At 51.6% G+C, this 22602-nt stretch overlaps 1 protein-coding gene across 50 annotated transcripts in view; it reads right to left on the reverse strand.

Annotated features, from left to right (window-relative positions):
- The window catches only part of PLEKHA6 (pleckstrin homology domain containing A6), a 139857-nt gene that overhangs the window by 33537 nt on the left and 83718 nt on the right, over window positions 1–22602 (reverse strand). For 31 of the 50 annotated variants that reach the window (XM_072759330.1, XM_072759329.1, XM_072759332.1 and 28 more), the window contains 5 exons: window positions 10585–10665; window positions 9768–9882; window positions 4431–4535; window positions 3678–3750; window positions 1282–1382 (listed from right to left, as the gene is read on the reverse strand). In XM_072759330.1, the coding sequence (XP_072615431.1) occupies window positions 1282–1382; window positions 3678–3750; window positions 4431–4535; window positions 9768–9882; window positions 10585–10665 (475 nt within the window). Of the gene's footprint in view, window positions 1–1281; window positions 1383–3677; window positions 3751–4430; window positions 4536–9767; window positions 9883–10584; window positions 10666–22471; window positions 22586–22602 lie in introns of those variants that run through there. The other 19 variants (XM_072759376.1, XM_072759372.1, XM_072759375.1 and 16 more) reach the window with 1 other exon arrangement.

The following is a 22602-nucleotide window of genomic DNA, read 5'->3' on the forward strand; positions in this document are numbered from 1 at the left end:
GACAGGGGAAGGAGGAGGGGGCGGCTGGGCACATGTGGGTCAGCCACTTGGGACGCTGATGGCAGGCCTGCTGCTGGCAGAGTGCTGAGCCCGGCTGTGGATGTTGTCTGTGCACAGGTCTGGAGGGGAAGGTGAGACAGGCTGTTTGGCTGTGTGGGTGTGTGGGTGCGAATGTGCATAGTTGTTGGTTAAACAACCTGTTTCTACTTCCCCAGCTAGGACCTGGCTCCCAGGAGCCAGAGTTTTATTAATTGTTCATTCTGTTCACACCTCGGGCAGACAGGACCCTAGGAGGCTAGGAACTAATTATGTGCCAGAGACATCCCTCCTTGTCCCCTGGAGCAGCACCTGTGTGGGCTGCCTCCTTTTTTTCCAGAACAGGTGACTAGGTGTGAAGGACAGGAAGGGCAGAGTCTCTGAGGTCCTAGAGGCTCTGATGCTGACTTGGTGTTACCGGCAATTCCTATCATCTCACACCATAGCTTTAGGTTTTCAGGGACGTGGATAGTGATTCTCAACTAGGGGAGGGAGGGCTCTGCACTAAGAAAATGCAAAGTTGGTATCATAATTTTATATTTGGAAATGAAAAGGAGCCTATTGTCTTTGCATCATAAAATACAAAAGGGGCACGGGTATTTTTAATTGTTTTTAATGGGTCATGAATTTTTAAATGTGGAAAAACACTGGCCTGTGATGAGCCAGCTGCAAGCACATCTTTGATGGTGGATCCCCCAGGGGTTCCCGGGGAGTGACACTGAGCAGGCGCATGAGGGCCATCTTCCCGCGCTCATCGTTCTACAGTCTGCATGAGGTTCATATTTCTTGATTGTAATCAAACTCAACTCCTAATTTTCTCTAGAGGATGAAATCTGAGTGAGTTTGACAGGGGGTCTAGTTCCCTGGGCCCAATGTAGGGAGGATTCCTTTCTAGAAGGGATGTTAGAACCCCACCAGCCCACGGCCCCTGCCTCTGCTGCCAGACCTTTGGGCAGAGGGTTCACGGGCTCAGCATGTAGTACTTCGCTCCTAGGAAAACCCGTGGTACCACTGAAGCCCATATCTACCGGCCTAACCCAAGGAGAGCCACCCAGCTGACTCCTGAGAGAAGAGCCTCGTCTCAGCCTCACGACAGCCTGCACCAAGTCCAGGGACCACCACCCTCCTTCCACTGCCACTTGGGACTCCTTGAGGAGGCAGCTCAGGATCCTTCTCCATTCCCCACATGCTCTAGGAGAGCAGCCCTCCCTTCCCCCCTGGCCCGGGAGAAGAAGGCCAGCTGACCTTAAAGGTGTATTTTCGGCTGATGTTGTCTGAAGGCTGCACCGCAGCCACCCGGAAGCTCAGGAGGGGGATGCTGCCCAGGATGCTCTCCTCCTTCTCATCTGTCGGGTAAAAAGGCACAGGTGAGATGCATGTGCCTGGTGAGCACGTGGGCAGAGAGGGGAAGAGTATATCGGCCTTATGATGATGAACAGCAATAGGTACTTGCTGGTCACGTACCCCATTTAAAGGGTAAGAAGGCTGAGATACAGAGAGGGTAAGTAATTTGTCCAACGTTACTTCAGCAGAGAGTGGTGGATTGGTCTTTGGACCCAAGAAGTCTGACTCCCAAGCAAGCGTTTTTTTTTTGTTTTGTTTTGTTTTTGTTTTTTTTTTTAAGTAAACTTCACCCTTCTGTGGGGCTCAATCTTACCACCTCAAGATCAAGAGTCTCATGCTCTACCAACTTAGCCAGGCAGGCACCTCTCCCTGGTAAACATTCTTAGCCACTCTCCTATCTATGCAGCTTCCCCCAGCAAGAAATTCTAACAGGGACACACATAAGAGGACAATAACAGGATCGGGCATGGAAGTATGGATAGTCCCCCCTTTGGCTCTGGTGTCTCTGGGGGGCTGTGTCTAAGGTTCTCCCAGGCACCCGACAGCTTGCTCTGTCTTCTCCTGACAGGGCTCTGCCTTCCCCTATATGGCCCCTGCAGAACCTCTCAGCCCTCCAGTTCCTGCATCAGGTGAACAAGCAGGCTGCTACATAATTCATCCTGGATCTCCAAAGGAACCTCAGGGGTGAGCTGGTCAGGACCCCAGCTGTCAGTCAGAGCCACAGAAGGTGGGAGGCGCTCTGTGGAACAGGTCGGGGGCAACTCCCCACCTCCCTGGAATAGCTCTTTCTTCCTGAGCTTGGAAACCCTGTGAGACCCTCAGTTAGGACTCAGAAGGCTCAGGGATTATAAACTCATGGGTTCCCCTTCTCCTCTTCATAATCATGGATACAAGATCCTTGGCTTAAGGTCCAGCTTCCTGTGCAGAGTCAGCATGGCGCCCAGAGGAAGGCTACGCTAGAGGATCAAGAGGAACCCGGGGCCAGGGACCCAGGGCTGCTTCAGGACACCTCCAATGTCCTCTGGAGGTGATGGCCTCCTGCCTGGTAGTGTCCAGGCCCATATTTAGGGGGTCTTCTGAGGGCATCTCTCAGCAGATGGTGGCCCCCACCACAATGCCCTTCAAGCTCACAACCTTTAAGCTCCTACCCTCACGCCAGTCCCTGAGTTTCTCTTCTGCAGAGAGCCTGGCTTCCCTTCAGCTTCGGTCATACTCTGGCTCCAGCCAGCCCTGGGTCCCAGAGGCCTGGCACCAGGGCCCAGGCCTGGGCAGATGCTTCTCCCCTAGTCTTAGGCTTTTATATGTGACTGGACTCTGTCTCTGCAGCCCCTTCCTGATTTCTGTTCTTGGGGTTCAGGTGGCCTACAGGTACAGCAGCATTCTGGAAGGTCACTGGTACAACCTTTGTTTGTGAAAGTTAATGATTCACAGAATGGCTCCCAGGAGGCCCAGAGAGGTCAGGGTTCTGCCATTCCTGGGGCATGGAGGAACAGAAACAGCCTCTCCTGCTACAAGACCATTTTACCCTTCTCTTCCTGTGGCCCTGCACTGGTGTGGCAGGGCTGTGACTGTCTTCCTCCCTCACTATGTCCCTCAGCACCTCCTTGACCCAACATTGCTGTACATATTTTAAAAATAACTTCCTAGAGTCTGCGTCACCAATGTTATTAGGTCTCTCTCTCTCTCTGAGAGGCTTGGGAGAGTGAGTGTTGGGGTGCACACAGAGCGTAGAAGCTAGAGGATTATTCATGTACTCAACACTAATTGAGCACCTACTACATGTCAGGCGCTGTTTTAGCTGTGGCTATAGTGTGAACAAAACGGAGATTTCTGCCTCCATAGGTCAGCTCAGATGGTCCAGGGGGACGGGAGGAAGAACAACACACAGGCTGGTTGGTAGGTCACCTGCTAGTAGTGACCAGGGACCTTCCACTTTTCCTTTCCTACCCCATAGCCCAGCCCAGGACTTCACCATCTATCACATGACTGTCCTGTTTGCCCACTGTGCCCACTGTGTCCCCCATCAGGACCTAGAACTCCGCCTGAAACCTCGAGGGCTCCTGGTAAATATGGTTGAAGGTGAAGCAAGAGAGTCAGTATGTGAGTGAGCAGCCTCTGTCTTTATCCCGCCCTTATGCCCCACAGGTGCCGGAGGCTGTGGGGCATATTTGTACCCTCACCCCCCACCCCACCCACGTCCACTCGAAGCAGACTCTGGTGATCCTGCAGAATGAGAAAGAGCAGTGGGCCCTGCCTTCCTGTGGCCCCGGCAAGCCCCAGTAGAGGAGCAAGCTCACCTTTATAGTAGAAGAGGCAGCGATCCACCAGGACAAACCAGCGCTTGTTCCACTGCTTCACCCCAGAGCTGGCCTACGGGACACATGGAGACAGGTGGAGGGGCTGTGAGCTGGGCATGGGAGAAGGGGTGCAAGGAAAGGGGGTCGGCACTAACTATAAGGCCATCCTGCCTCTGGCTGCAGCTCTGTCCCTGACAAGTGGCAGCCAACCCCCCTTGAGACCTCAGATACAGGAAAGTGACATTAGATTATTGTCTGTAACCTTCCAGGGCTGTCATCCCGGGCCTGTTTCTCTCCTGGAGAAGATAAAAGGGATGAGAGGTGAGCCAGGATGAGTGGGCAGAGGGTGGACAGGGAGGGCAGTGAAGTCAAGCTGGGAAGAATTAGTGGACCCCAGGATTAAGGACACACCCCCTTCCTTCACAGCAAGAGGGGCCTACTGAGAATGAGCCAGTGGGATGCTCTGATGGGGTGTGCGACCCAGCATTTTCTGTCATTCCATCTGCCCAGTAGGAGACCTGGCTGGATTCCCAAATCCGACACTAATTTTCCTGTGTGATTTTGGGAATATACTCAACCTCTCTCAGTCTTTATAAAAGTAGGAGATTCATTCACAGAGATATAACCTCCCAAAAATAGTCCATAGGAGGTCACCACCTTTTTCTCCAGCTTCTAGCAAAACATGGAGGCATTATTGTAACTACAGAGGCATCAGAGTGATGAGGAGAAACTGGACAGCAGAGGAAGTCTCACCTGTTTGAAGAGCCAGCCCGCCTTGGTGACAGGTGCATTAAGGTTACGCTTCATGGAGTGTGAGCGCTTCCCAAAGGCGATGGCCTTGCGGGACGTTCGGGTTGCCTGGGGAGGCAGACAGAGAAACCTGCCTGACTTTCCTCATCTTTTCCTCTCTGCTCTCCCTGAAGGGGAGCTGTAGCTCTCTCCTCACCTGGGGTGTCCTCATGCTAAGAGAACCAGGTGTGACTCCTGGATCTGTTCCTAACTCAAGGGTACAGATTTCCAATTCTTTCTTATCTCTAATATGGGGCTCAAAATAATAGCCTGACCTGTCTCACAGCGGTACGGATTTCAATGTTGTTGTTGTTGTTGTTTTAAGGAGAAAATAAGAATTCTCATTTCACTCCTGGGCTGTCTTTCTTCTATTGCCTGACTCCCCACCTCTTTCATAATGCTTTCTGGGATCCATTCAAATGCCAGTAAATTCCCTGCATCATCAGCCTCACTCTCGAATGTCTGACATTGCAGGGAGCAGGGAGGACACACAGGGGTCCTCCTAGCTCCTTATTGCCACATGGACACTGTCATCCTTCCACATTCTGGCAATAATCTCTCTGGAAGCATCCCTAATATTCCACTGTTCAGCTCTTCTCATCGCTGTCAGCTTCTAGATCATTCCGTCAGAGCCTTAGGACTCTGGTATCAATCATCCTCTTCATTCTAAGTCTTGCTATCACTGGGCATTGTCCTTGATGATGGCTGATCCAATACCCTAACATTAGTACTGTGACAGCATCAATTCCAAAAGCATTTGCTGCTACCCTCACACTCACTCCCACAGCTGCACTTTTGACCTGGTAGGTGCCCATGCTCCTTCACCACTAACATCTTCAATTCTGGTATTCCCATGTCCTGACGCCATCCAATCCTTTGGGCTTTCTCACTCCATTACTCAACACCACCACCTTTTTCTACTCCACAGGAATCTCCAGCTCCTCGGTCCTTCCTTTTTTTTTTGGATCTATCAGCCATGTCCTGGTTGCAGTTATTTCCCTATGAAGCCCAGGCTCCACATTGGGAGAAGTCAACTGTACTCTCCAACACAGCATCCATTGTCATTGCTGGAGCTTCTCAAAAACTCAAAATCCCTGAGCAATCATATCAATCATCCCCTTCCTGTACTCACAGCCAGATTATGGTCCATGATTATGGTTCTGCCAGATGAGTAGCACACTGCAGTACAGATGGGGTCAGCGCAGAGCCCCAGTCCCCAACCTCAGCCCCGCCCAGCCCTCTCATTTCACTCCCTGCCCTGCCTGACCCCAAGCCCTGCACCTGACACCCTCCCCACAGTGGACCCAGCTCCACTCCACGGAGTTAGCCAGGCCATCAGACATGCACTTCCTCAATTTCACACCCTTTTACCTAGAAAATTACTGTCCTTACCACTGCTGCCTCTTTCTCTCCAATGTCAAAAGAAGAGCTGTCGCCCTCCTTTTCAAGGCTAACATGTTCCACCCACCATTTCCTGAGACTTTGCTCCATTGATACTCTCTTCTCAAATATGTCTTCAACTTTTCCTTCTCCTCTGGCTGCTTCTCCTGAGCAAACACACTCAGTTCTCTCCATCCTAAAGCCTCAGTCTGTCGGTCTGTCTGTCCCCCTCTCACAAAGCCACACTCACCAGAACTCACCCTCAATCCCACGTCCCCTTCCAGTCCCCAGGTAACACCTTCCCTGCTTCCCCTCTCTTCCTCCACAGTAACAGGCTCCTGGGAAGAGTCCTGACATCCTCTCCTCACATTTACTCCTAAATCCCCTCTCCACCTCTTTCCTGAAGTGGCAATTGCAATGTCATTGGATTAAAGCTGCTCAGTCCTTGGCCATTCAAAAACACTGGACAGCGTGACTTTTCTGTCCTTCCTGAAACTCTTCTTTTTGGTTTCTGTGACAGTATTCCTTCCTCCATCTGTGGCTGCTCCTTCTCAATCTCTGCCTTTACTCTGTTGGTGGACATCAGCCAGACTTTAAATTCTCGTTTTTCTTGTTCTACATTGTCTATGTATCTCATCTATACACGGTGCTTCGTCTACCAGCAATATGCTGAAAATCCTCTAATCCATATCTCAGACCTGTCTCCTTGCACCCATCCATTTTGTAACTGGTCATCCAACCAAGACTAAAGCACAAAACCAAACTCATCCTCTTTCTTTTTTTTTTCTTTTTTTTAAGATTTTATTTATTTATTCATGAGAGACATACAGAGAGAGAGGCAGAGACACAGGTAGAGGGAGAAGCAGGTTCCATGCAGGGAGCCCGAGGCGGGACTCAATCCCGGGTCTCCAGGATCAGGCCCTGGGCTGGAGGCGGCGCCAAACCGCTGAGCCAGCCCGGCTGCCCCCTCATCCTCTTTCTATCCAAGCCTGTTCTGTATTTCTCACCTGGCAAATGGTACTCCAATCCACCCAGTTGGCCAAACCTGAACTCAGAACCCTCCTGGATTGTGACTTGACCTGATGACCTTACACAGTTCCCTCTTTCATCACTCCTTATATAACATTTGCACAGGGTGGATGAGTATATGTTCCTAATGGTTCTTGGATCTGTTCTTCCCTCTCAGGCCATCATCTCTTCCCGGTGTACACCTTCTATCATAAAGTAAGGTTACTCTCTAAAACACCGTATCATCATGACACTCTCTTAACATTTCTTACTACCTCTCATCCTTAGAAGGGAATTCAATTCCTCAGCACAGCACATGAGGACAGATCCATGGAATTTGCCAGGCCCACGACTTGCCTTCTGCTCCTCTAGCTGACGGATCCCTCGTCATCAGGCCAAATGCCTGGTGGTTCTCTCCCATGCCTCCTAACTTTGCTTACCTTGCTTTCCCATAGGGGATATGGGGAGCCCCATCTCCCTTGTCTCCTGACAAATCCCACTCATCCTTTAGGCCCGGAGTAGGCCCTCTGACTCCACAAAACCTCCCAGACCCCCTCACTGCAGCGAGCCATCCCTCTTTTCTGCCATTCCTGTAGTCTAGAGCTTGTCAGACTGCAATGGAGCTGCTGGCTTCCCAGCTCCTTCTCTAGACTCTGAGCTCTTTGTAGGGAGGAAGTTGGGTCTTGTGCATCTCTCCATCACCATAGCCTAGCAAGGTATCTGGGTACCACAAGCACTTAGTACATACTTACAGGAAGAAGGAAAGAAGAAATTGGGCTTTATTATAAAGTGCACCCTAAGCTGGGGATAAAATTATTTTTTAAACTTTACTAGCAAAATTCCACATAAAAGGCTGGGATGAGGCACCTGAGGAAGTTATTCACCACCCGAAGAGTAAGCAAATCCTCAAATCCTTCCCTTCCTTCTCAGTGTGTCATCTGCCATCGCGTCACCTCTGCCCTGTGGCCTGGAAGCTGCTCCCAGAGTTCACCACTTCAGCCTTTCTCCTGCCAAGCGCTCCATACCCTCGCCTCCTTATCTTTCCATCACAGCCTCCCAGCAACGCTCCACCTAAGGCTAATCCAACCAACTGCCTTTCCTGCTTTCATAGCCAGGCTGGGAGCAGCGCTGGCAGAAAACCATACACATCTGTAGTCTGTAGCCACCCAGAGTCAAGTCTATGACCTCAGATGATCCTTTGACATTATCACACAATATTTCATATGCCCCATTGTCAACCTCTGTTCCTGTTCTCCAAACCTCGGGCATATTCCCAAGCTCCAATGCCTCTCCATCCATCCCACTCCTCTCTGCAGAAAACCCTACCTCCTACTTCCCTGTAGCAGTTGAGGATATCAAATGGGAATGTCTTTAACTTCCTAGACCCGCACCTCCTAGCTTCACGTACCTTTTTTATGCAGCTCAGAAGTGCCTCTTCCCTATGCAGGCTAATAGCACCTCTGCATCTGACTTCTGTCTCCATGGAAATGAGACTCACGGCTGTCCCCTTCCTCCTGAACCTATCTGCTGGGCCATTCCCCTTCCTAATCGCACATCTTGAGACAAAACAAAATGGGCCAAGAAGACTTCCTGCCATCCTGCATATCTTCTAGCTTTTAACTCCTGCCCCTCATTCTCCCAACAGTCAAGTTTTTTTTTTTTAAATATAGATTTTTCAATATTTCAAATATTTCAGAAAAGTAGAGAATAAATTAACACTACATGTTGGGTTTCCTCCCCTTAATAAAACATGACAAATAGAGCTGAAACTCCCTCTGAGCCATTCCTCAATCTCATTACCTTTCTTCCTTCCTAGAGGCTACTGGTGACCCAGAACTAGTCTGCCTTGTCCATGGTTACATGCTTGTACTGCAAGCATGTACATCTGTCATATTGCTTTCATGTAGGACATTTCACATAAATAATATCACGTTTTTCATAGTCTGCAACCTGCTTCTTACTCAACATTACATTTTCAAGATTTATCCTCCAGTCCAATTTAATTTTGGGAGAGCACTTCGTTGTATGACTATACCACCACTTACCGTCTGGTTCCTTAGAAGACTAGTTCCTCCTACTCCTCATCGGCTCTCCATCTCCCCTCCCATCTCTCCTTTAGCTCTCTCCAGCTTGCCTTCTGCCCTCATCCTACCGCTTGTCATGGTCTCATTGTTTTATTTTGTTTTGTTTTTAAAGATTTAATTTATTTATTTGTGAGAGGCAGAGACACAGGCAGAAGGAGAAGCAGGCTCCATGCAGGGAGCCCGACAAGAGACTCGATCTCAGATCTCCAGGATCACACCCCTGGCTGAAGGTGGTGCTAAACTGCTGGGCCACTGGGGCTGCCCATAGTTTCCACTGTTAAACTCCATGGATAGAGTCAGCCCTTATCTTATTCTACATCTGTGCCACATTCTTCTTCTGGATTACACATTCTACTGGATTACTTCTTCCTCCTGAGGCCCTCCTTCCTTTCTGAGTTCTTGATTGTCATATCCTTCATGAATTATTCCTCTTTTGCTGTTCCTCTAAATCGGTGGTTCTCAATGGGCAGGGGACAGGGCAATTTTGTCACACAAGAGGCATTTAACAATGTCTAGAGACATTGGTTGTCACGGGGCAGGTGCTACTGGCATGTATAGGCCAAGGGCACTGCTCGACATCCTACAGTGAAAGGACAGTCCCACATCACAAAGAACCATCTGGCCCCAAATGCTAACAGTGCTGAGGTTGAGAAACTCTGGTCTAGAGATTGGTGTCCTACAAAGTTCTGGTATGAGTCATCTTCCCTTCCCACTCTCCACTCCTTTAGTATCACCTCACCTGCTTTTTAGAGCCTATAGAAACAGCTGGACAGGTTCATAGGTTTCCTAGAATTCCTGCCTGCCAGCTTGCCTTGGGGGCCAGACTCACCCGGACACCGGGACGCTCTGAGGGGACCTCGGACACCATGTTGAGGTTGGATACGTCACTGTTGGTGATAGCCGGGCGTTTTCCACCTGCTTTATTGGACATGTCCAAGGCCGATCTGATTTCAAGTTGACCAAAAGAGAAGAAAGAGACTAGTTAAAATCCAGAAAGAACAGAAAGGCCCCATCCGTATTCCCCACCCTGCCACCCACTGTTCCAGCATCAGCACAAAATTAGATCCCCTAAGTGCTATCAAGACATCACCTCAGCTGTTCCCACCACTCTTCTGTGACCACATGCCAGTAATCTTGGACATTTTCCTTTCTTTCTTGTAAATTAAAAAAAAAAAAAAAAACTAGACCTCAGGACTCTGGAACTCCTTTTCCTTCTAACTGAAAAGATACAATGGCTCAGTGGACTATGGGAGTCATTTAATTATCTTTTTTTTCCCCTTTCATTCACTGAGCCAAAATACACAGTGAGAGGAATTCTCATTTGGCTCTCAGGGTTCTATCAGCTTCCCTCAGCACTTCCTTCAAAGGCCCCTGGGTGATAGGCCCATCTTGGACCTGTCTCAGTCTTTCCAGCGCAACCTGTGGGAGGCATCAGCCTGAGATGTGGGAGATACTAGGAAAAGTAGGTGAGGCAATGGAGCTAGATGACCCTCAGAAGCTTCCATTTCTCAGGACTGGGGTTAGAGACCCTAAGTCCCTCTGCTCTCCATCAGGTCCCTTCCTTTCCCAGCTGCAAAGTGGGTGGAGGGGGGTGGAGTAGGCTGTGAAGGGTGGAAAGGTCAAGCAGCTCACAGGGGCAGACATACGTTTTTAGGTTAAATTTTTTGTTTTCTTCTGGGACCTGGCCAGTCACTGGGTGTAGAAATGTGTTCCGTCTTTCATTGTGGCTGTAGAGGCAAAGAACAGACAGAAGTTGTGATAAAGATCCTCTTCCTTCTCCAAGAGGTACAAGGCAAAGGGTAGGCAGGCCCTGGGCAGTGGCAGGGAGGGGTGACCCCGTAGAACATGGTCCCTCGGTTCCTCTGCCATCCAGGAGAGGCAGGCTGGAGGGCTGGGCTGTAAAAAAGCTGCTGCGGTTGGTGGGGGGTTGGGAAGACACCTTTCACTAGTCAGTGCTAACTGCAGATAGAGAATGGAAATAAGCCCCACTTAACCCCTTCAGTGGTGACAGTGCGCATGAGTGGGTGGGGGTGGGTGCCTCCAGCAGCCAAGACTTCCTGTGTGGCAGGTTCTCTCCCAGGGACAGCTCCTGCCAGTGCTCCACATAAAAACTGCTCACTCATTATTTGCTGAAAGAATTCTCTTGTGACCTTGGACTCCTTCTATTTTATGTAGCATCTCTTTCTTTAAGGAAAACCAGAGATCCAGAAACTCCATCCCTGAGCCTGGGCTGGGGCCCCGTTCTTATTCCGAGTCCAGGCTTTCTGCCTCTAAGGGGCTGGAATGTAGCTGAGGCCTCAGGGCCTGTTGGGCACTGAGGTTAGTGCCGGCTCAACAGTCAGATCTAATTAAGGGATGCTGTGGCCTGGGAGTGGGGTGGGGTGCCGGGAGGACAGCCTGCCAGGAAGCAGGGTCTGTGCAGAGGCAGATGCGGAGCAGAGTCATGGATGTGCCTTTGGGAAGTCCTGCTGTGGCTCTCTGGCTGGCTGAATGTCAGGCTAGTTTCCTGGTGGCTTTGGGGGGAGATAGGGGAGGAAGGGTAGCAGATAGAACTAGGAGGGGGGCTGGTGCCATGGGTCTAAGCCATAAATGGCAGCCATTTGAGATGGATTCTGCAAGCAGGTGACCACTTGGCAAGTGTGTTGTAGGATTCCAGCATCCAGCCAGTGGAGGGGCTGGATGGGTTTTAAGGTCCTTTTTACACATCTCTCTCCAGAAACAGGGAGAGCCCACAACAGGCTGAAGCCACCCTTAGAGGCAGGCACCTGGACAGAGCCTGCTGAGGCCACACCAAGCTCGGGGGTCTTAACACCAGGCCACTTGAGCTCTCCTACAATGAACAGCCAGGGTTGCTTGGCAGGTGGCACACCAGCTGCCACCAAGGAAAGCGAGCCTCCAGGCCTGGGCTCTACCTCCAGCACGTTGCTAACCTACTCCCCGCTTCCCAAACTTTATTTCCTCCTCCCTCTGACAGGGATGCTCTCTTTAACTTAACTGCAGGGCATCTTTGCAAGAAATGGTAGCTGTTTCCAGTCCTCCCCATCCCTGGCTCTCCCCCTTCCTGGGGGTGAGCAGTCTGTGAAAATAAGGTGCTCAAGGTGCCAACATCTCTGCTTTTCCCGGTGGCACAGAGCGCCTGCTCCCCACCTCCCACGTCCACCCCCCCAGTCCCCTTCTGCTCTACATGTTCCTGTGCTAACTGCTGGAACCTTCCCCACAGGCACTGGTATAGACAGACAGACAGACAGACAGACACACACACACACACACAGAGGCACACACACAATCTGCTGTCAGCCGGCACAGGTCTCTCAAGGTACAGCGAATTCTTCCCTGCCCCAGACTCTCCTACCCAGCAACCCCTACAAATGACGTCCTCTCTCCATCCCGGCGCTACCAATTTCAAAATAGCTTCCCCTTCACAAGCACTGCAATGCAGCAGCCATTGACCTAACTCTTCTCCCTTCTCCAGGTCAGGCCCGGCAGGGCCCTCACTCTGAAGCCCCCAGCCCAACGAGCTGCCCCCCACCTGCTCACTGAATGCCGCTCACGGTCCACTGAAGAAATCCCTACCTGACCCGTCGATCAGCCCGAAACTTCAACATCCTTTTGGCAGCTCTGTTCCCTGTTCGGCAGCCTCAGAGGACCTGCCAGCCACCCTGCTCCTACCATCCCTCCAAGAAGTAAGTCCTCCTCCGGTCTGGGTGCCCCAGCTCAGGGCGAGAGGCAGGCACTGCTGGATCCCCCTCCTCCTGGCTCTGGTGCTGGTGGGGGGAGGGGATCTCCCCAGGTGGTGGTGGGGGGTGCCCAGGTGTCCTGGGGAGGGCCTGTGGCTTCCTAGCATCCAGCGCCAGTGCTGCCGTTTGAGTGCTGGAGGCAGAATAAGTGAGCAAGGATGAAATCCTCCCGGTTCAGGTCCCCGAGGAGAAAATGCTGAAATAGAGAGGCGGGCGTGCGCGGAGCAGGTGTACAACTTCCAGGTAGCCCGACCTCACTGAGCTAAGGACACAGAGTAGCTGGGCGGGCAGAGCAGTCTGGGGCTGCATTCCCATCTGCACGGCAGACGCTCAGCCAGCCCGACCTGCAGGAAGGCAGTCTCCCTGCCTCCTGGCCCCCCAGCCCAGAACACGGGCCCCTGGGCTGAAGGCAACATGCCTCTCAGAGCCCCTTCTGCTCCTGTGGGCACAGGGGTTAAAGGAGGCTCCAGATGCATGCCGCTGTCGTCACTGCTGCCGCCGCTGCCTGGCAGCTCAAATGAACTTTCTACACTCCTCTTAGCTTGCCCAGACTTCTGTGCAGACAGGGCGCAGCGAGCGGGGCCTCTGTGAGGCGTCCCCCCGCGCGCTGCTCCCTTAAGACACAGCGCCTGCCTTCTGCCTGGGGTCCAGCTGAGGGGCATGTGGTGCACACGGGCGTGGGTGCCGTAGAACCGGAGCTGGTGGCAAGGACCCGGCTTCTTGGCTCTGGTGAACGGAAAGGAAAGCTTCCCCCTGAAGCTTGTGATGAAGAGGGCATCAAACAGGGCTCAGAGGGGGTCACCATGTGTCTACTTCTGAAAATCTTCCCAGATGCCATATGATAAGTCCCAGCTGCCTGCCATCAGATCCGCTCAGGGCCCAGGAGGTCTGCATCGCGGCGACGTTCCCTGAACCCCCCAGTGGTGGAAGACAGTCAGATCTCCCCCTTTCCTAGTGCCCCCTGTGTCTTAGGGTCCTTGGACTGCGAGGGCCTTCCGAAGGTCGTCATGTCTTCCAGCCCTCTGCCTCCAGGCAAGTTCAGTCTGCAATCAATCTCTTAAGTGTCCTGGCTGTTCATAAAGGCTTCTAGCAAAGGAGGCTCCAGACCCACTGTTACCTTCTGCTGCCAGGATGTGCTGTTTTGAAATCATATATGTCAGCCCCTCTGGCTTTCTGTATCATTCCATTTCTGTCTTCAGGTGACAGGATCCTTTCTGGCCAACATGGTTCTTTATAGCAGCACCAGGCAGCCTGTTGTCATCATAGCCTGTCATGATGTCACAACAGACACTGAAAGGGAAGGGCTAATCTAATTTCTTGGATTGAGGTCAGAACTCAGTCAGAGAACAGTGCAATCAGTGAATGGAGAAGCGAATGGACAACATTGCTACTGAACCCGTGAGGAGACCAGCTGGTTGGATGTAGCTGGCGTCAACAGCTGCTGCTACTTAAGTAGCGAATCCTAAACCCAGACAGTCAATGGGTTCAACCTTTCTGTGGTATTTTTGCACATGGTGACAAGAGGCTTCAGTTGCCAGATCCTACCTCTCCCATTCTCCGTCCGATTACCCAAGCCCTGCTATGGTTATGGGCATCTGGGCTCGCTCCTGATGCCACCCCGAGGTCTCCGCCTGTGCACAATAGGTGCCTAATAAATATTTGTTGAATTAAGGAGTGAATGAACAAACAAAGAAACTCGCCAGGCTCTGACTTCATTTTAGCCACCTGCATTTGGAGTTCGACGCTCTATTACCAAGAGCTTCTCTATCTTTGCCTTCTCTTAAAATTAATTACTTCCTCTCCGCGAGAGAAGCTCTGTTTCTGCCCCCTCGCCCCCTCACTCAGCTCCCCTGCCTGGCTCCCTCTTGAATATATAGCTTGGCTTTGATCCATCTTCATTAGGAGAGGAAGAAAATTAAGCTCATATGCACAGGAGGAGGGGGTGGGGGTGCATTGGGAAAATGAGTTTTCTTCCTCTAGAAGGCAAAAATACCCCCTTTCTTTTCAAGCTGAGCTCAGGGGCCTCCCACAGGCTTTGCTTAAGTTGTAAGTTAAATTACCTCTCCCATGCTCAGTGAAATCAGTGCACGGCAGGAGGGATGAAGGCTCAGGGGCTCCCCCTGCTTGGTGAGCCCTCAGAAACCCTCAGGGTTCAGGCAGACAGGATGCCTAGCTGGGGTTCTTTTCTTTCACCACTAAACTGCACAGAATTGACAGGCTTTCGTTTTAGGTGAGACGTCAGGAAGAATTTACCAGTTAAAAAGGAAAACAAGGCTAGGTAACAAGTTTTCTTCACTCTTCTTTCCTTTTCTGGGGGTGGGGGGTGGAATGTCAAGGTCTCCATTTCTCAGGGACAAATGGTTACAAACTCATCTCCAGATGGACCTCCTGAATTCACCGGTAAAGGGGGAGCATCTCAAGTAGTAGAGGAGATTTTGTGCGGAAGCAGGGACAACCTGCTGGGTCACCCACTAGGTGGTCACCATATCTGCTGTATCTAAGAAGGTGGCCTCAATGGCAGTGCCATCAGTGAAGGGAGAATTTGGCAAAACCAGGCTTTCAGTCGAAGACCCAGCATGAATTAGCAGTGTGACGTGACTTCTTTGGTTCTTCATTTTCTCAAAGATTGAGGTAGCTTCTAATTCTATGAAATAATAGCTGTGAACTTTCAAAATGTGAAATATTTTATGCATAAGAGATAATGGCTATGACTATTTTGCTTAAAAAAAAAATCAAGACATATGCCAGGTGCCGGAGCTAGAAAATGAAAAACACTCCTAAGGAGGCCACATATGGGGCAGGGGTTGTGCACGCGGAGTGGAAGGGGGCCGGCATTCCAGAAGTGCCAATGCCAATAAATTACAAAGAACAGAGGCCAATCCTACCCACTTTGCAAGCATCCCTCTCTCTATCTAGTCAAGGCTTTCCTACTTCCAGATATAGTGGCCTTTAGGTCCTAGTGACAGCCTCACCACAGAGATAACCAAGTAGTGATTTGTCTCCAAACATCCTCCCCAAGAATCAGCATGTACCTGGAGGGCTACCTGGCACCACGCAGTCAAAAGCAGCAAATGTGAAACAAAACAAGACACAAAAGCAGCAAATTCAGCCCGAGTCTTCATGACCCCTTGCAGGGCATGCGTGTTTGCACACCCAGGCTGGACACCTGGAGCTCCACCGTGATAGATACTGAACAACTAGGAAAATACACTCCACTCCTCCTGCCCTCTGGGCGCCTCCTGATTATCTGCCCTCCACCAAGCTGCTTCATTTCCATAGCTCCTGAGAATCTGCTGACAGAGAATTAGCCCTGGCAAGGCTTCCCTATCCTGAGAGCACTTTGGCTTCTGGCATCACAGCTCATTTGGTGGGGAAAGGACAGGGGGCCAGTGGGAAGGAGGGCTGCCTGTGGCTCATCCCTCCCACTTCCTTCTTTTCCCCAGCTAGCAAATTCCAAGCAAGACTATCTGTGCTCCAGAGAGGACTGCTGCTGCTGACAGAGGTGGGGAAAGTAGGGAGAGGTTTGGCTCCTGCTCCCCACCTCCCCCTTCAAGGAGCTTTATCTGCTCCAGCATTCTGTTCCAATTAAAACCAGCTCGGTTCTGTTCCAATTAAAACCAGCTCGGTCGACGTTTCCAACAGTGCTGGTGCGCCTGAATCCTGAAGCTCTCCCGGTCATTCTTAGAGAAAAATAAACCACCCCAGCCAGCTTCTCCCCACCAAAGTCCCTCTGTCCTCCTGCCAATTGCTGCCACAGAGAAGAGGCCAAAAGAGGTCAGGCCCTGGTGGCACTTCTGGGTATCTGCAGGTGAGAAGGAGCCCCTCTACACGGCATGGTCTTTTCCACGTGCTGCCTACAGAGCAAAAATTCCAGTTAGGGCGGCTCTGGAGACCCAGCTGCCAGCCGTACATTCGTACTGCTTCTCTCCTCTCCTCTCTGCCCTTGCACCCTCCCCCCTTCCATGCCACAGTAATTTCCAAAATGTCAAGAACAGGGTGTTCTCCCCCAGGCAAGCTTGGGATGTCCTACAATGCTAGGCCATGGGGCTGAGTGTCCAGGAGGGAAGACTTGTGCTACCCTCTTTCCTGCTTAACTCTGCCTATCTTCACAACCCCCATCCCCACCCCCAAAGAGCCCAAAGTCATTTTCCTTACCTAGTATGGCCAGTTACAGGGTGCTGGGGGGACATCTACCAGAGCTTGGCCCCTACCTCACTCAGAAAGCAGATGAGCTGGCTCAGTAGCCAAGGGATGGAGATGGCAAACCAGGGCACCAGAGCCCAGTTTCCTCCCTTCCCCACTGTGTCCTTCTCTGGTCTCTCTTCGTATCACCTGCCAGTCCTTGCCCTGGGCCTGGAAAGTAGCCTCGAACAGCAGGGTAAGGGTAGTACTCGTGTGTACTCTTTAGTCTGGGTCACAGTTCACCGTGTGTGTGTGTGTGTGTGTGTGTGTGTGTGTGTGTGCGCACGTGCATGTGCGGGCCTGTGTATGTGTGTGGAGCCGAGCGGGCGCTGGTGAATATCACTTGGGAACCTCACGGGGACTCTCTGTGCCGATCTTGTACCCCAGCTTGGATAATCTTATCTTCACACTATTTCAATTTGTGGGATTCCATTTGCCTTCTGAAAATTGAAGATAAGCAGGACGGATACTCGGCATAACCATGCTCATTATTAACATGTTGAGATTCTTCCTTTTTGTTGGTAAAGAGCTGCTCTGTCAAGCCTCTCAAGCACCCTCCTGCCCACCCTCTCCCCCATGGAGATCGGGGTACCACTGGGCCCTCTGGGAGGCCAGGCTTGTCTCCTTTCTGGTGGATGAAGAATTGCTGAAATATCTTTCCTGGGATGGCCATGCATTAACTGCCAGAGCACTGATAGCTCTTCCAAGTGTGCAGAACTGTGATTCTGGGAAGGAAATGAAGGAAGCACTAATGTTCTCACTCCATCTTTACTTCCTCTCTACTTCCTCTGAGTGGCCCCAGCTAAGCTAGATGGGAGCAGGGGGAAGGCACCAAGCTCTTCTCTTGGCCTCCAAGTGGCCTGCTCCCAGCAGTCAGCAAGGGTCCCAAGAGGTAAAGGGACAGGGCAATAATTAATTACCCCTTCCCCCAGCTCTGAGCTGAATCCCACACCCCTACCCTTCAGAAGCTGAGGCAGCCCAGCTGTCTGCTTCCAGGCCTCTGCAAGGTCACTGGAACCAGCTCTCTTCATTCCTAGCTCAGCAGATTTGGTTCTGGTGTCCCACAGAGACCAGTCCCAGCCCAGCCCAGCCCAGCCCACCCCAAGGGAAAGAATTTTACAAAGTAAGTGCTCAGACAGCAATGCAACCAGGCTGACGGCCCTCCTTCCACACCCTCAAAAGCTACAAATGCCTTCTCGGTTACCAATGCAGCAATTTGCAAGGGTCAAGTTGTTTGGCACCTCAGCTTCCTTGTTTTAACAATGAAACAATGGTCCTAAGTATGCCTTACATAGTGAACAACACAGGTGAACAAAGGGGAATGGAACAAAGGGAAAAAATTAAGCTCACGTAGTCTGGTCCTCACACTGGGAGGAAGGCAAGACCCATTTTAGAGTCAGGGTAACTGAGGTCCATTACCTCAACTATAGCGACAGGAAAGAGAAGACAAAGTTCCTGCTATTTGTCCCACCTGAGATCCTGGTCTCTAAGAAAGAAGAGGGAAAGAACTTCATGATTCAGAAGGTAGACAGCCAGCTCCACCTGGCTGGCTGCAAAAACACAGGGATGAGAACCACAGACTCTCTCACTCATAACCCTGTGGGGACTGTGTGTGACGTGGAGTGGGGGCACCCATACACATTAGTCTGACAGCACCTGCCTAGGCACAGAGCTCTGGAAGGGCAGCCACATACACACTGTGCACCGCCTGGGCCTTTCCTGTTGCCCTACCCCAGCCACCACCTCGTGCACCATTAAGAGCAGAAGGGCTGTTTGGGGAAGCACTAGCAGAGGCAGGCCCAGGGTCCTGCCACAGTGGTGGTGGTGCGGGGGTGTGGGGTGGTGGTGGTGGTGCACAGGTTCTGCTTTGGGATATTGAATTGTTAGTGAGAGGCAGGAGGGCTCAGCTTCAAATCTCTCTTGCTGGGGGATGTGAAGGCAGGTTCCATCTGCTCTGCAGCCCCTCCCAACTGGCCAGCCAACTCTGATAAGAGTCTATGAAGCAGGGGCTTTGTCTGGGGAAGAGGAGAGCAATAAATCAATGGGAACAGAAGAGCAGGAGCCGGGACAACCGCTTCTGGGGGAAGGAGTGCCCCACCTCAGGAAGTCACATGAGCAAGGGGGCAAAGGCAGGTGGGATGACAGCAAAACTCTAGTGTTAGTATTGCCCCTCACCAGCTCTGGGGGTGTGGGGGGAACCGTGTCTGTCCCTGTCCTCCAGGGAGGTCTCAGCTGCTCATCTCTCCTAGACTGGGAGTAATGGGCATGTGAGACACAGATGGATTATGGGAAATTCTCAACACCTCCTTCAACCAGGAGCAAGGAGTCTGGAACTTGCCATGTACTTGGGGAGTTTGCCAAGGCTCTGAGGGCAGAGGAATCTCCTCAGATTGCTGGCTGCTGTAGGGAGGATCCAAAGGGAGTTGGGAACACAGGCCACCCGTGGAACCAGCCAGAAAACGGCTGTCCCTGGGGAAAGCCATTGCTGTCTTCCCCATCCCACCCCCCAACTCTGTGGATCGACGACAACTGTAGCCAACTGCCCTGCCATCCCAGGGAAGGAAAGTGAGGAGACAAAGAATGGACAGAGTGTGCAATAGCCTTAAGGAAAAGGCTGAGAGCAGTGGTGTCAGAGTTCAGAGTCTCTGTGGCTGGCCAGTACTGATCACTTTACCTTTCTGGGTCTTAGTTTCGCCATCTGGAACATGGAGTGATACTAGAGTGGTTGGGTTAAACAAGATCACTAACATAAGGCACAGAGGAAAATGCTCAGCACATAATAATTGCTCAGCAAATAGCTGATGTTATAATTAATAAAATAAAGGAAATCACATAAGAGTGTTATTCCAAAGCCGTGCCATCTAACTCAGGAGCCGTGAGTCCTAGGTGGCTATCTACATTTTAAGTCATGAAAATGAAATAAAATTAAAATTTCAGTTCCTCAGTCATGCTAGCCCCATCTCACTGTGTGGCTGGACAGTCCAGTCGCTGGGGCAACCACATTGGGCAGGACAGTGACAGTGCACTCTGCCACTGTGTAACAGTCCACTGGACAGTGTGGGGCTATTTTTTGACTGCCTGAAACATTTACTTCCAAACCAGTTTGTCCATCTACCCACTGATATGTGCTCAGGGTCCTCAGGGGATACAGACACCCTTCTAGTCCTCAGCTAAACCAAAAATAAAGGGAAATCAGTGGCCGCCAACAACAAAGTTAAACATTTTAAATCAAATGATACATTTCAAAGTCCCACCAAAATTAATTTGGATAACCCATCAATTTTAAATCATAAGCATCAAGACTCCACTTCAAGGTTTGAAAATGTTCTTACTGACAGCCCTGTTGGGGGCAGGCTTGTGGAGCCTTGGGAGAAGGTTACACAGCAGCACCAGCTGATGGGGAGAAGAGAGGTGGCAAACTGTTCTTCCCCTGCCTTCCTTTTCCTTCGTGGATTGGCCAACTCCTGGCAGAGGCCAGAGGGAAGATGAGGAAAGAGGTTGTCTGCAGGGTCTGCAGGGTCCTCTAGTCTAGAGCAAGGAAGAGCAGTCACGTGGAGAAAAGCTGGAGGGGCTGCCACCAAGGACTGCGGGTGGGCGTGGGAGTCTGCCTTCCCCTCAACCTGCACCTCCTCGCCCCCCACCCCAGCACCCAGACCTGGAGCCTGTGGTGATCGCAGGGCAACAATCTGTTCCTAAGCAAACAGCACATGAAGCAGGTGCCAGAGTGCCTTCATCAATCACCCAGGCTGAGAGAAGGGAGGAAGATCGCAGAGGCACTTCTCGGCCTAGACCCCAGCCCAGGGCCCAGGTAAGGCCTGCAGAGGAAAGGGAAGAGGGAGACAGGAAGGAAGGATTCAGGTCAGGGACACTGCTGTCCCCACCCTTGTTCCCCTGCCAGGCAATAGCCCTGAAGGAAGACCAGGCAGGAAGCTGCAACAAGGAAAAACGGAATGGTTTGGAGAGGGGAGTGGAGAGAAGGGGAGCGAGAAGGATGCTGTGCTGGTCCTGGCCAGGACAGGAGCCGTCTTGGTAAGTGACACCTGAGTAACAGGTGAGTCTGCCTACACCTGTTGGAGCATGTGAGCAACTATGCAGCTGTTGCAACTTCTGGCTGGGCCTGGGGATAGCACAGCCTACATAATTCACCTGGCCTGGAACAAAATAAAAATGTACAGCCCCTTGTTCAAAAATTATGAATGTCAGGATGGCAACAGCAGAGCATTAAACCAAGCTCTTCTGAGCTTGTGGGGTGACTGTGCAGGTTGCATGCCCAGGAAGCCCTCCTTGCCTGGGAATGCCAGTTCCTCGGTGTGTCTCCCCTTGGGAACATGAGCATGGAAGGTGGCCCAGACCCATGTATGGCTTACTCTTTCAGTACAGGACAGAACACAAGTGGCCCCACTCCTCCCATTTCTACTTCCCCCCTTTCTTGGCTCACATGCCCAGAAACTTGGCTGCTTTTGCTCTTGCCCTTCTGGGTCCCAGGCCTGGCCCCTCCCCCTTATTGTGCCTGGTTTCTGTTTGCCTGTAGGCAGCCCAGCCAGAGGCAGTGACCAGCAGAAAGCTGCCAGGGGGTTGGGTTAGCCTTATCTCTCAAATCTGCCTTCAAGACAGGCACAGGGAGTGCTCTGTTCCTACCCAACAAACCCCTCCAGGGCCACCTAACATCATCATGTCCGCAAAGCTTTTTCATCCCAAGAAAGAGGCCGGGGACAGAAAGCGCTCCTGGCTAAGTGGGGGTAAAGTCAACATTTCTGCATTGGAGACAGATCAGGCTTTCACTTTTTGTCATATGTGCATGTGTGAGTATATACACACACGTGCGTGCGCACGCGCACACACACACACACACACACACACACACACCACCCTCAGCTGAAAAAAGTCCATCTACCCCCTCCAGCAAACCCCAGGAGCTCTGGTCCACACTCCCTGTACCCTTGTCAGGAGGAGGCGCCTGGGTCAAAGAACACACGTTTTGGAAACTGAGAGAAGGATCGACCTGAATAGGAAGTTGAGAGAAAGGCAACAAGAGACACCTGAACCCGAAAGATTGGTGTTCTTTTTCTGGATTTGTCTGGCTCCCAAATGACAAACTCTGTCTTCTTAATGACTTAAGAGCCACCCACCCCACCCCACCCCCATTGCCAACTCTCTGCACCACCTCCCATCCCTGCCTTCCACCTCTCCACACCTGATTCTGAGTAAAAAGGATGGAAGGCGAGCCACAACTATCCCAGCCTCTTTGGCTGGGCCCCCTCTGCCTCCCCTCCTGCCAGTCCCCAGCAATCAGCCTGCCAGAAGCCCACGGCACTTCTGCCCAGGGCTCCTGAGCCCCTCTCTGGAGACAATGGCTCAGAGAGGGAGGAAGAGCAGCCGCTCCAGCTTTGTGTGCAGGGTGGCCACAGGAAACCATTGTCTCGGCACCAGGACAGACAATGGTTTGTATCTCCAGCTTCTGTGCCAAGTGGCTCACCCTCTTGGACTACAACCGCCCTCAGCGTTTCCTTCTAATAGCATGATACGAAATCTGGCCCCTAGCTGAGAATTTGTATCCAGTTGTAACAAAAGCCTGCTTTACCTGGTGGAGTGGGTGTACCTAGTGCTCCCTTACCTGTTCCAGAGCCTCCCAGACAGTCAGCGGACAGATAACCACTCACTCACTGGCTCTTCGCCTTAGCCGTCCCCTCTGCTTGCTCTTGCCCTGACTCCTTTCACACTCAGGAATAGGGAAAAGGTTTCCTT

Source organism: Vulpes vulpes, chromosome 5, assembly GCF_048418805.1.
Source record: "Vulpes vulpes isolate BD-2025 chromosome 5, VulVul3, whole genome shotgun sequence".
Lineage (NCBI taxonomy): Eukaryota > Metazoa > Chordata > Mammalia > Carnivora > Canidae > Vulpes > Vulpes vulpes.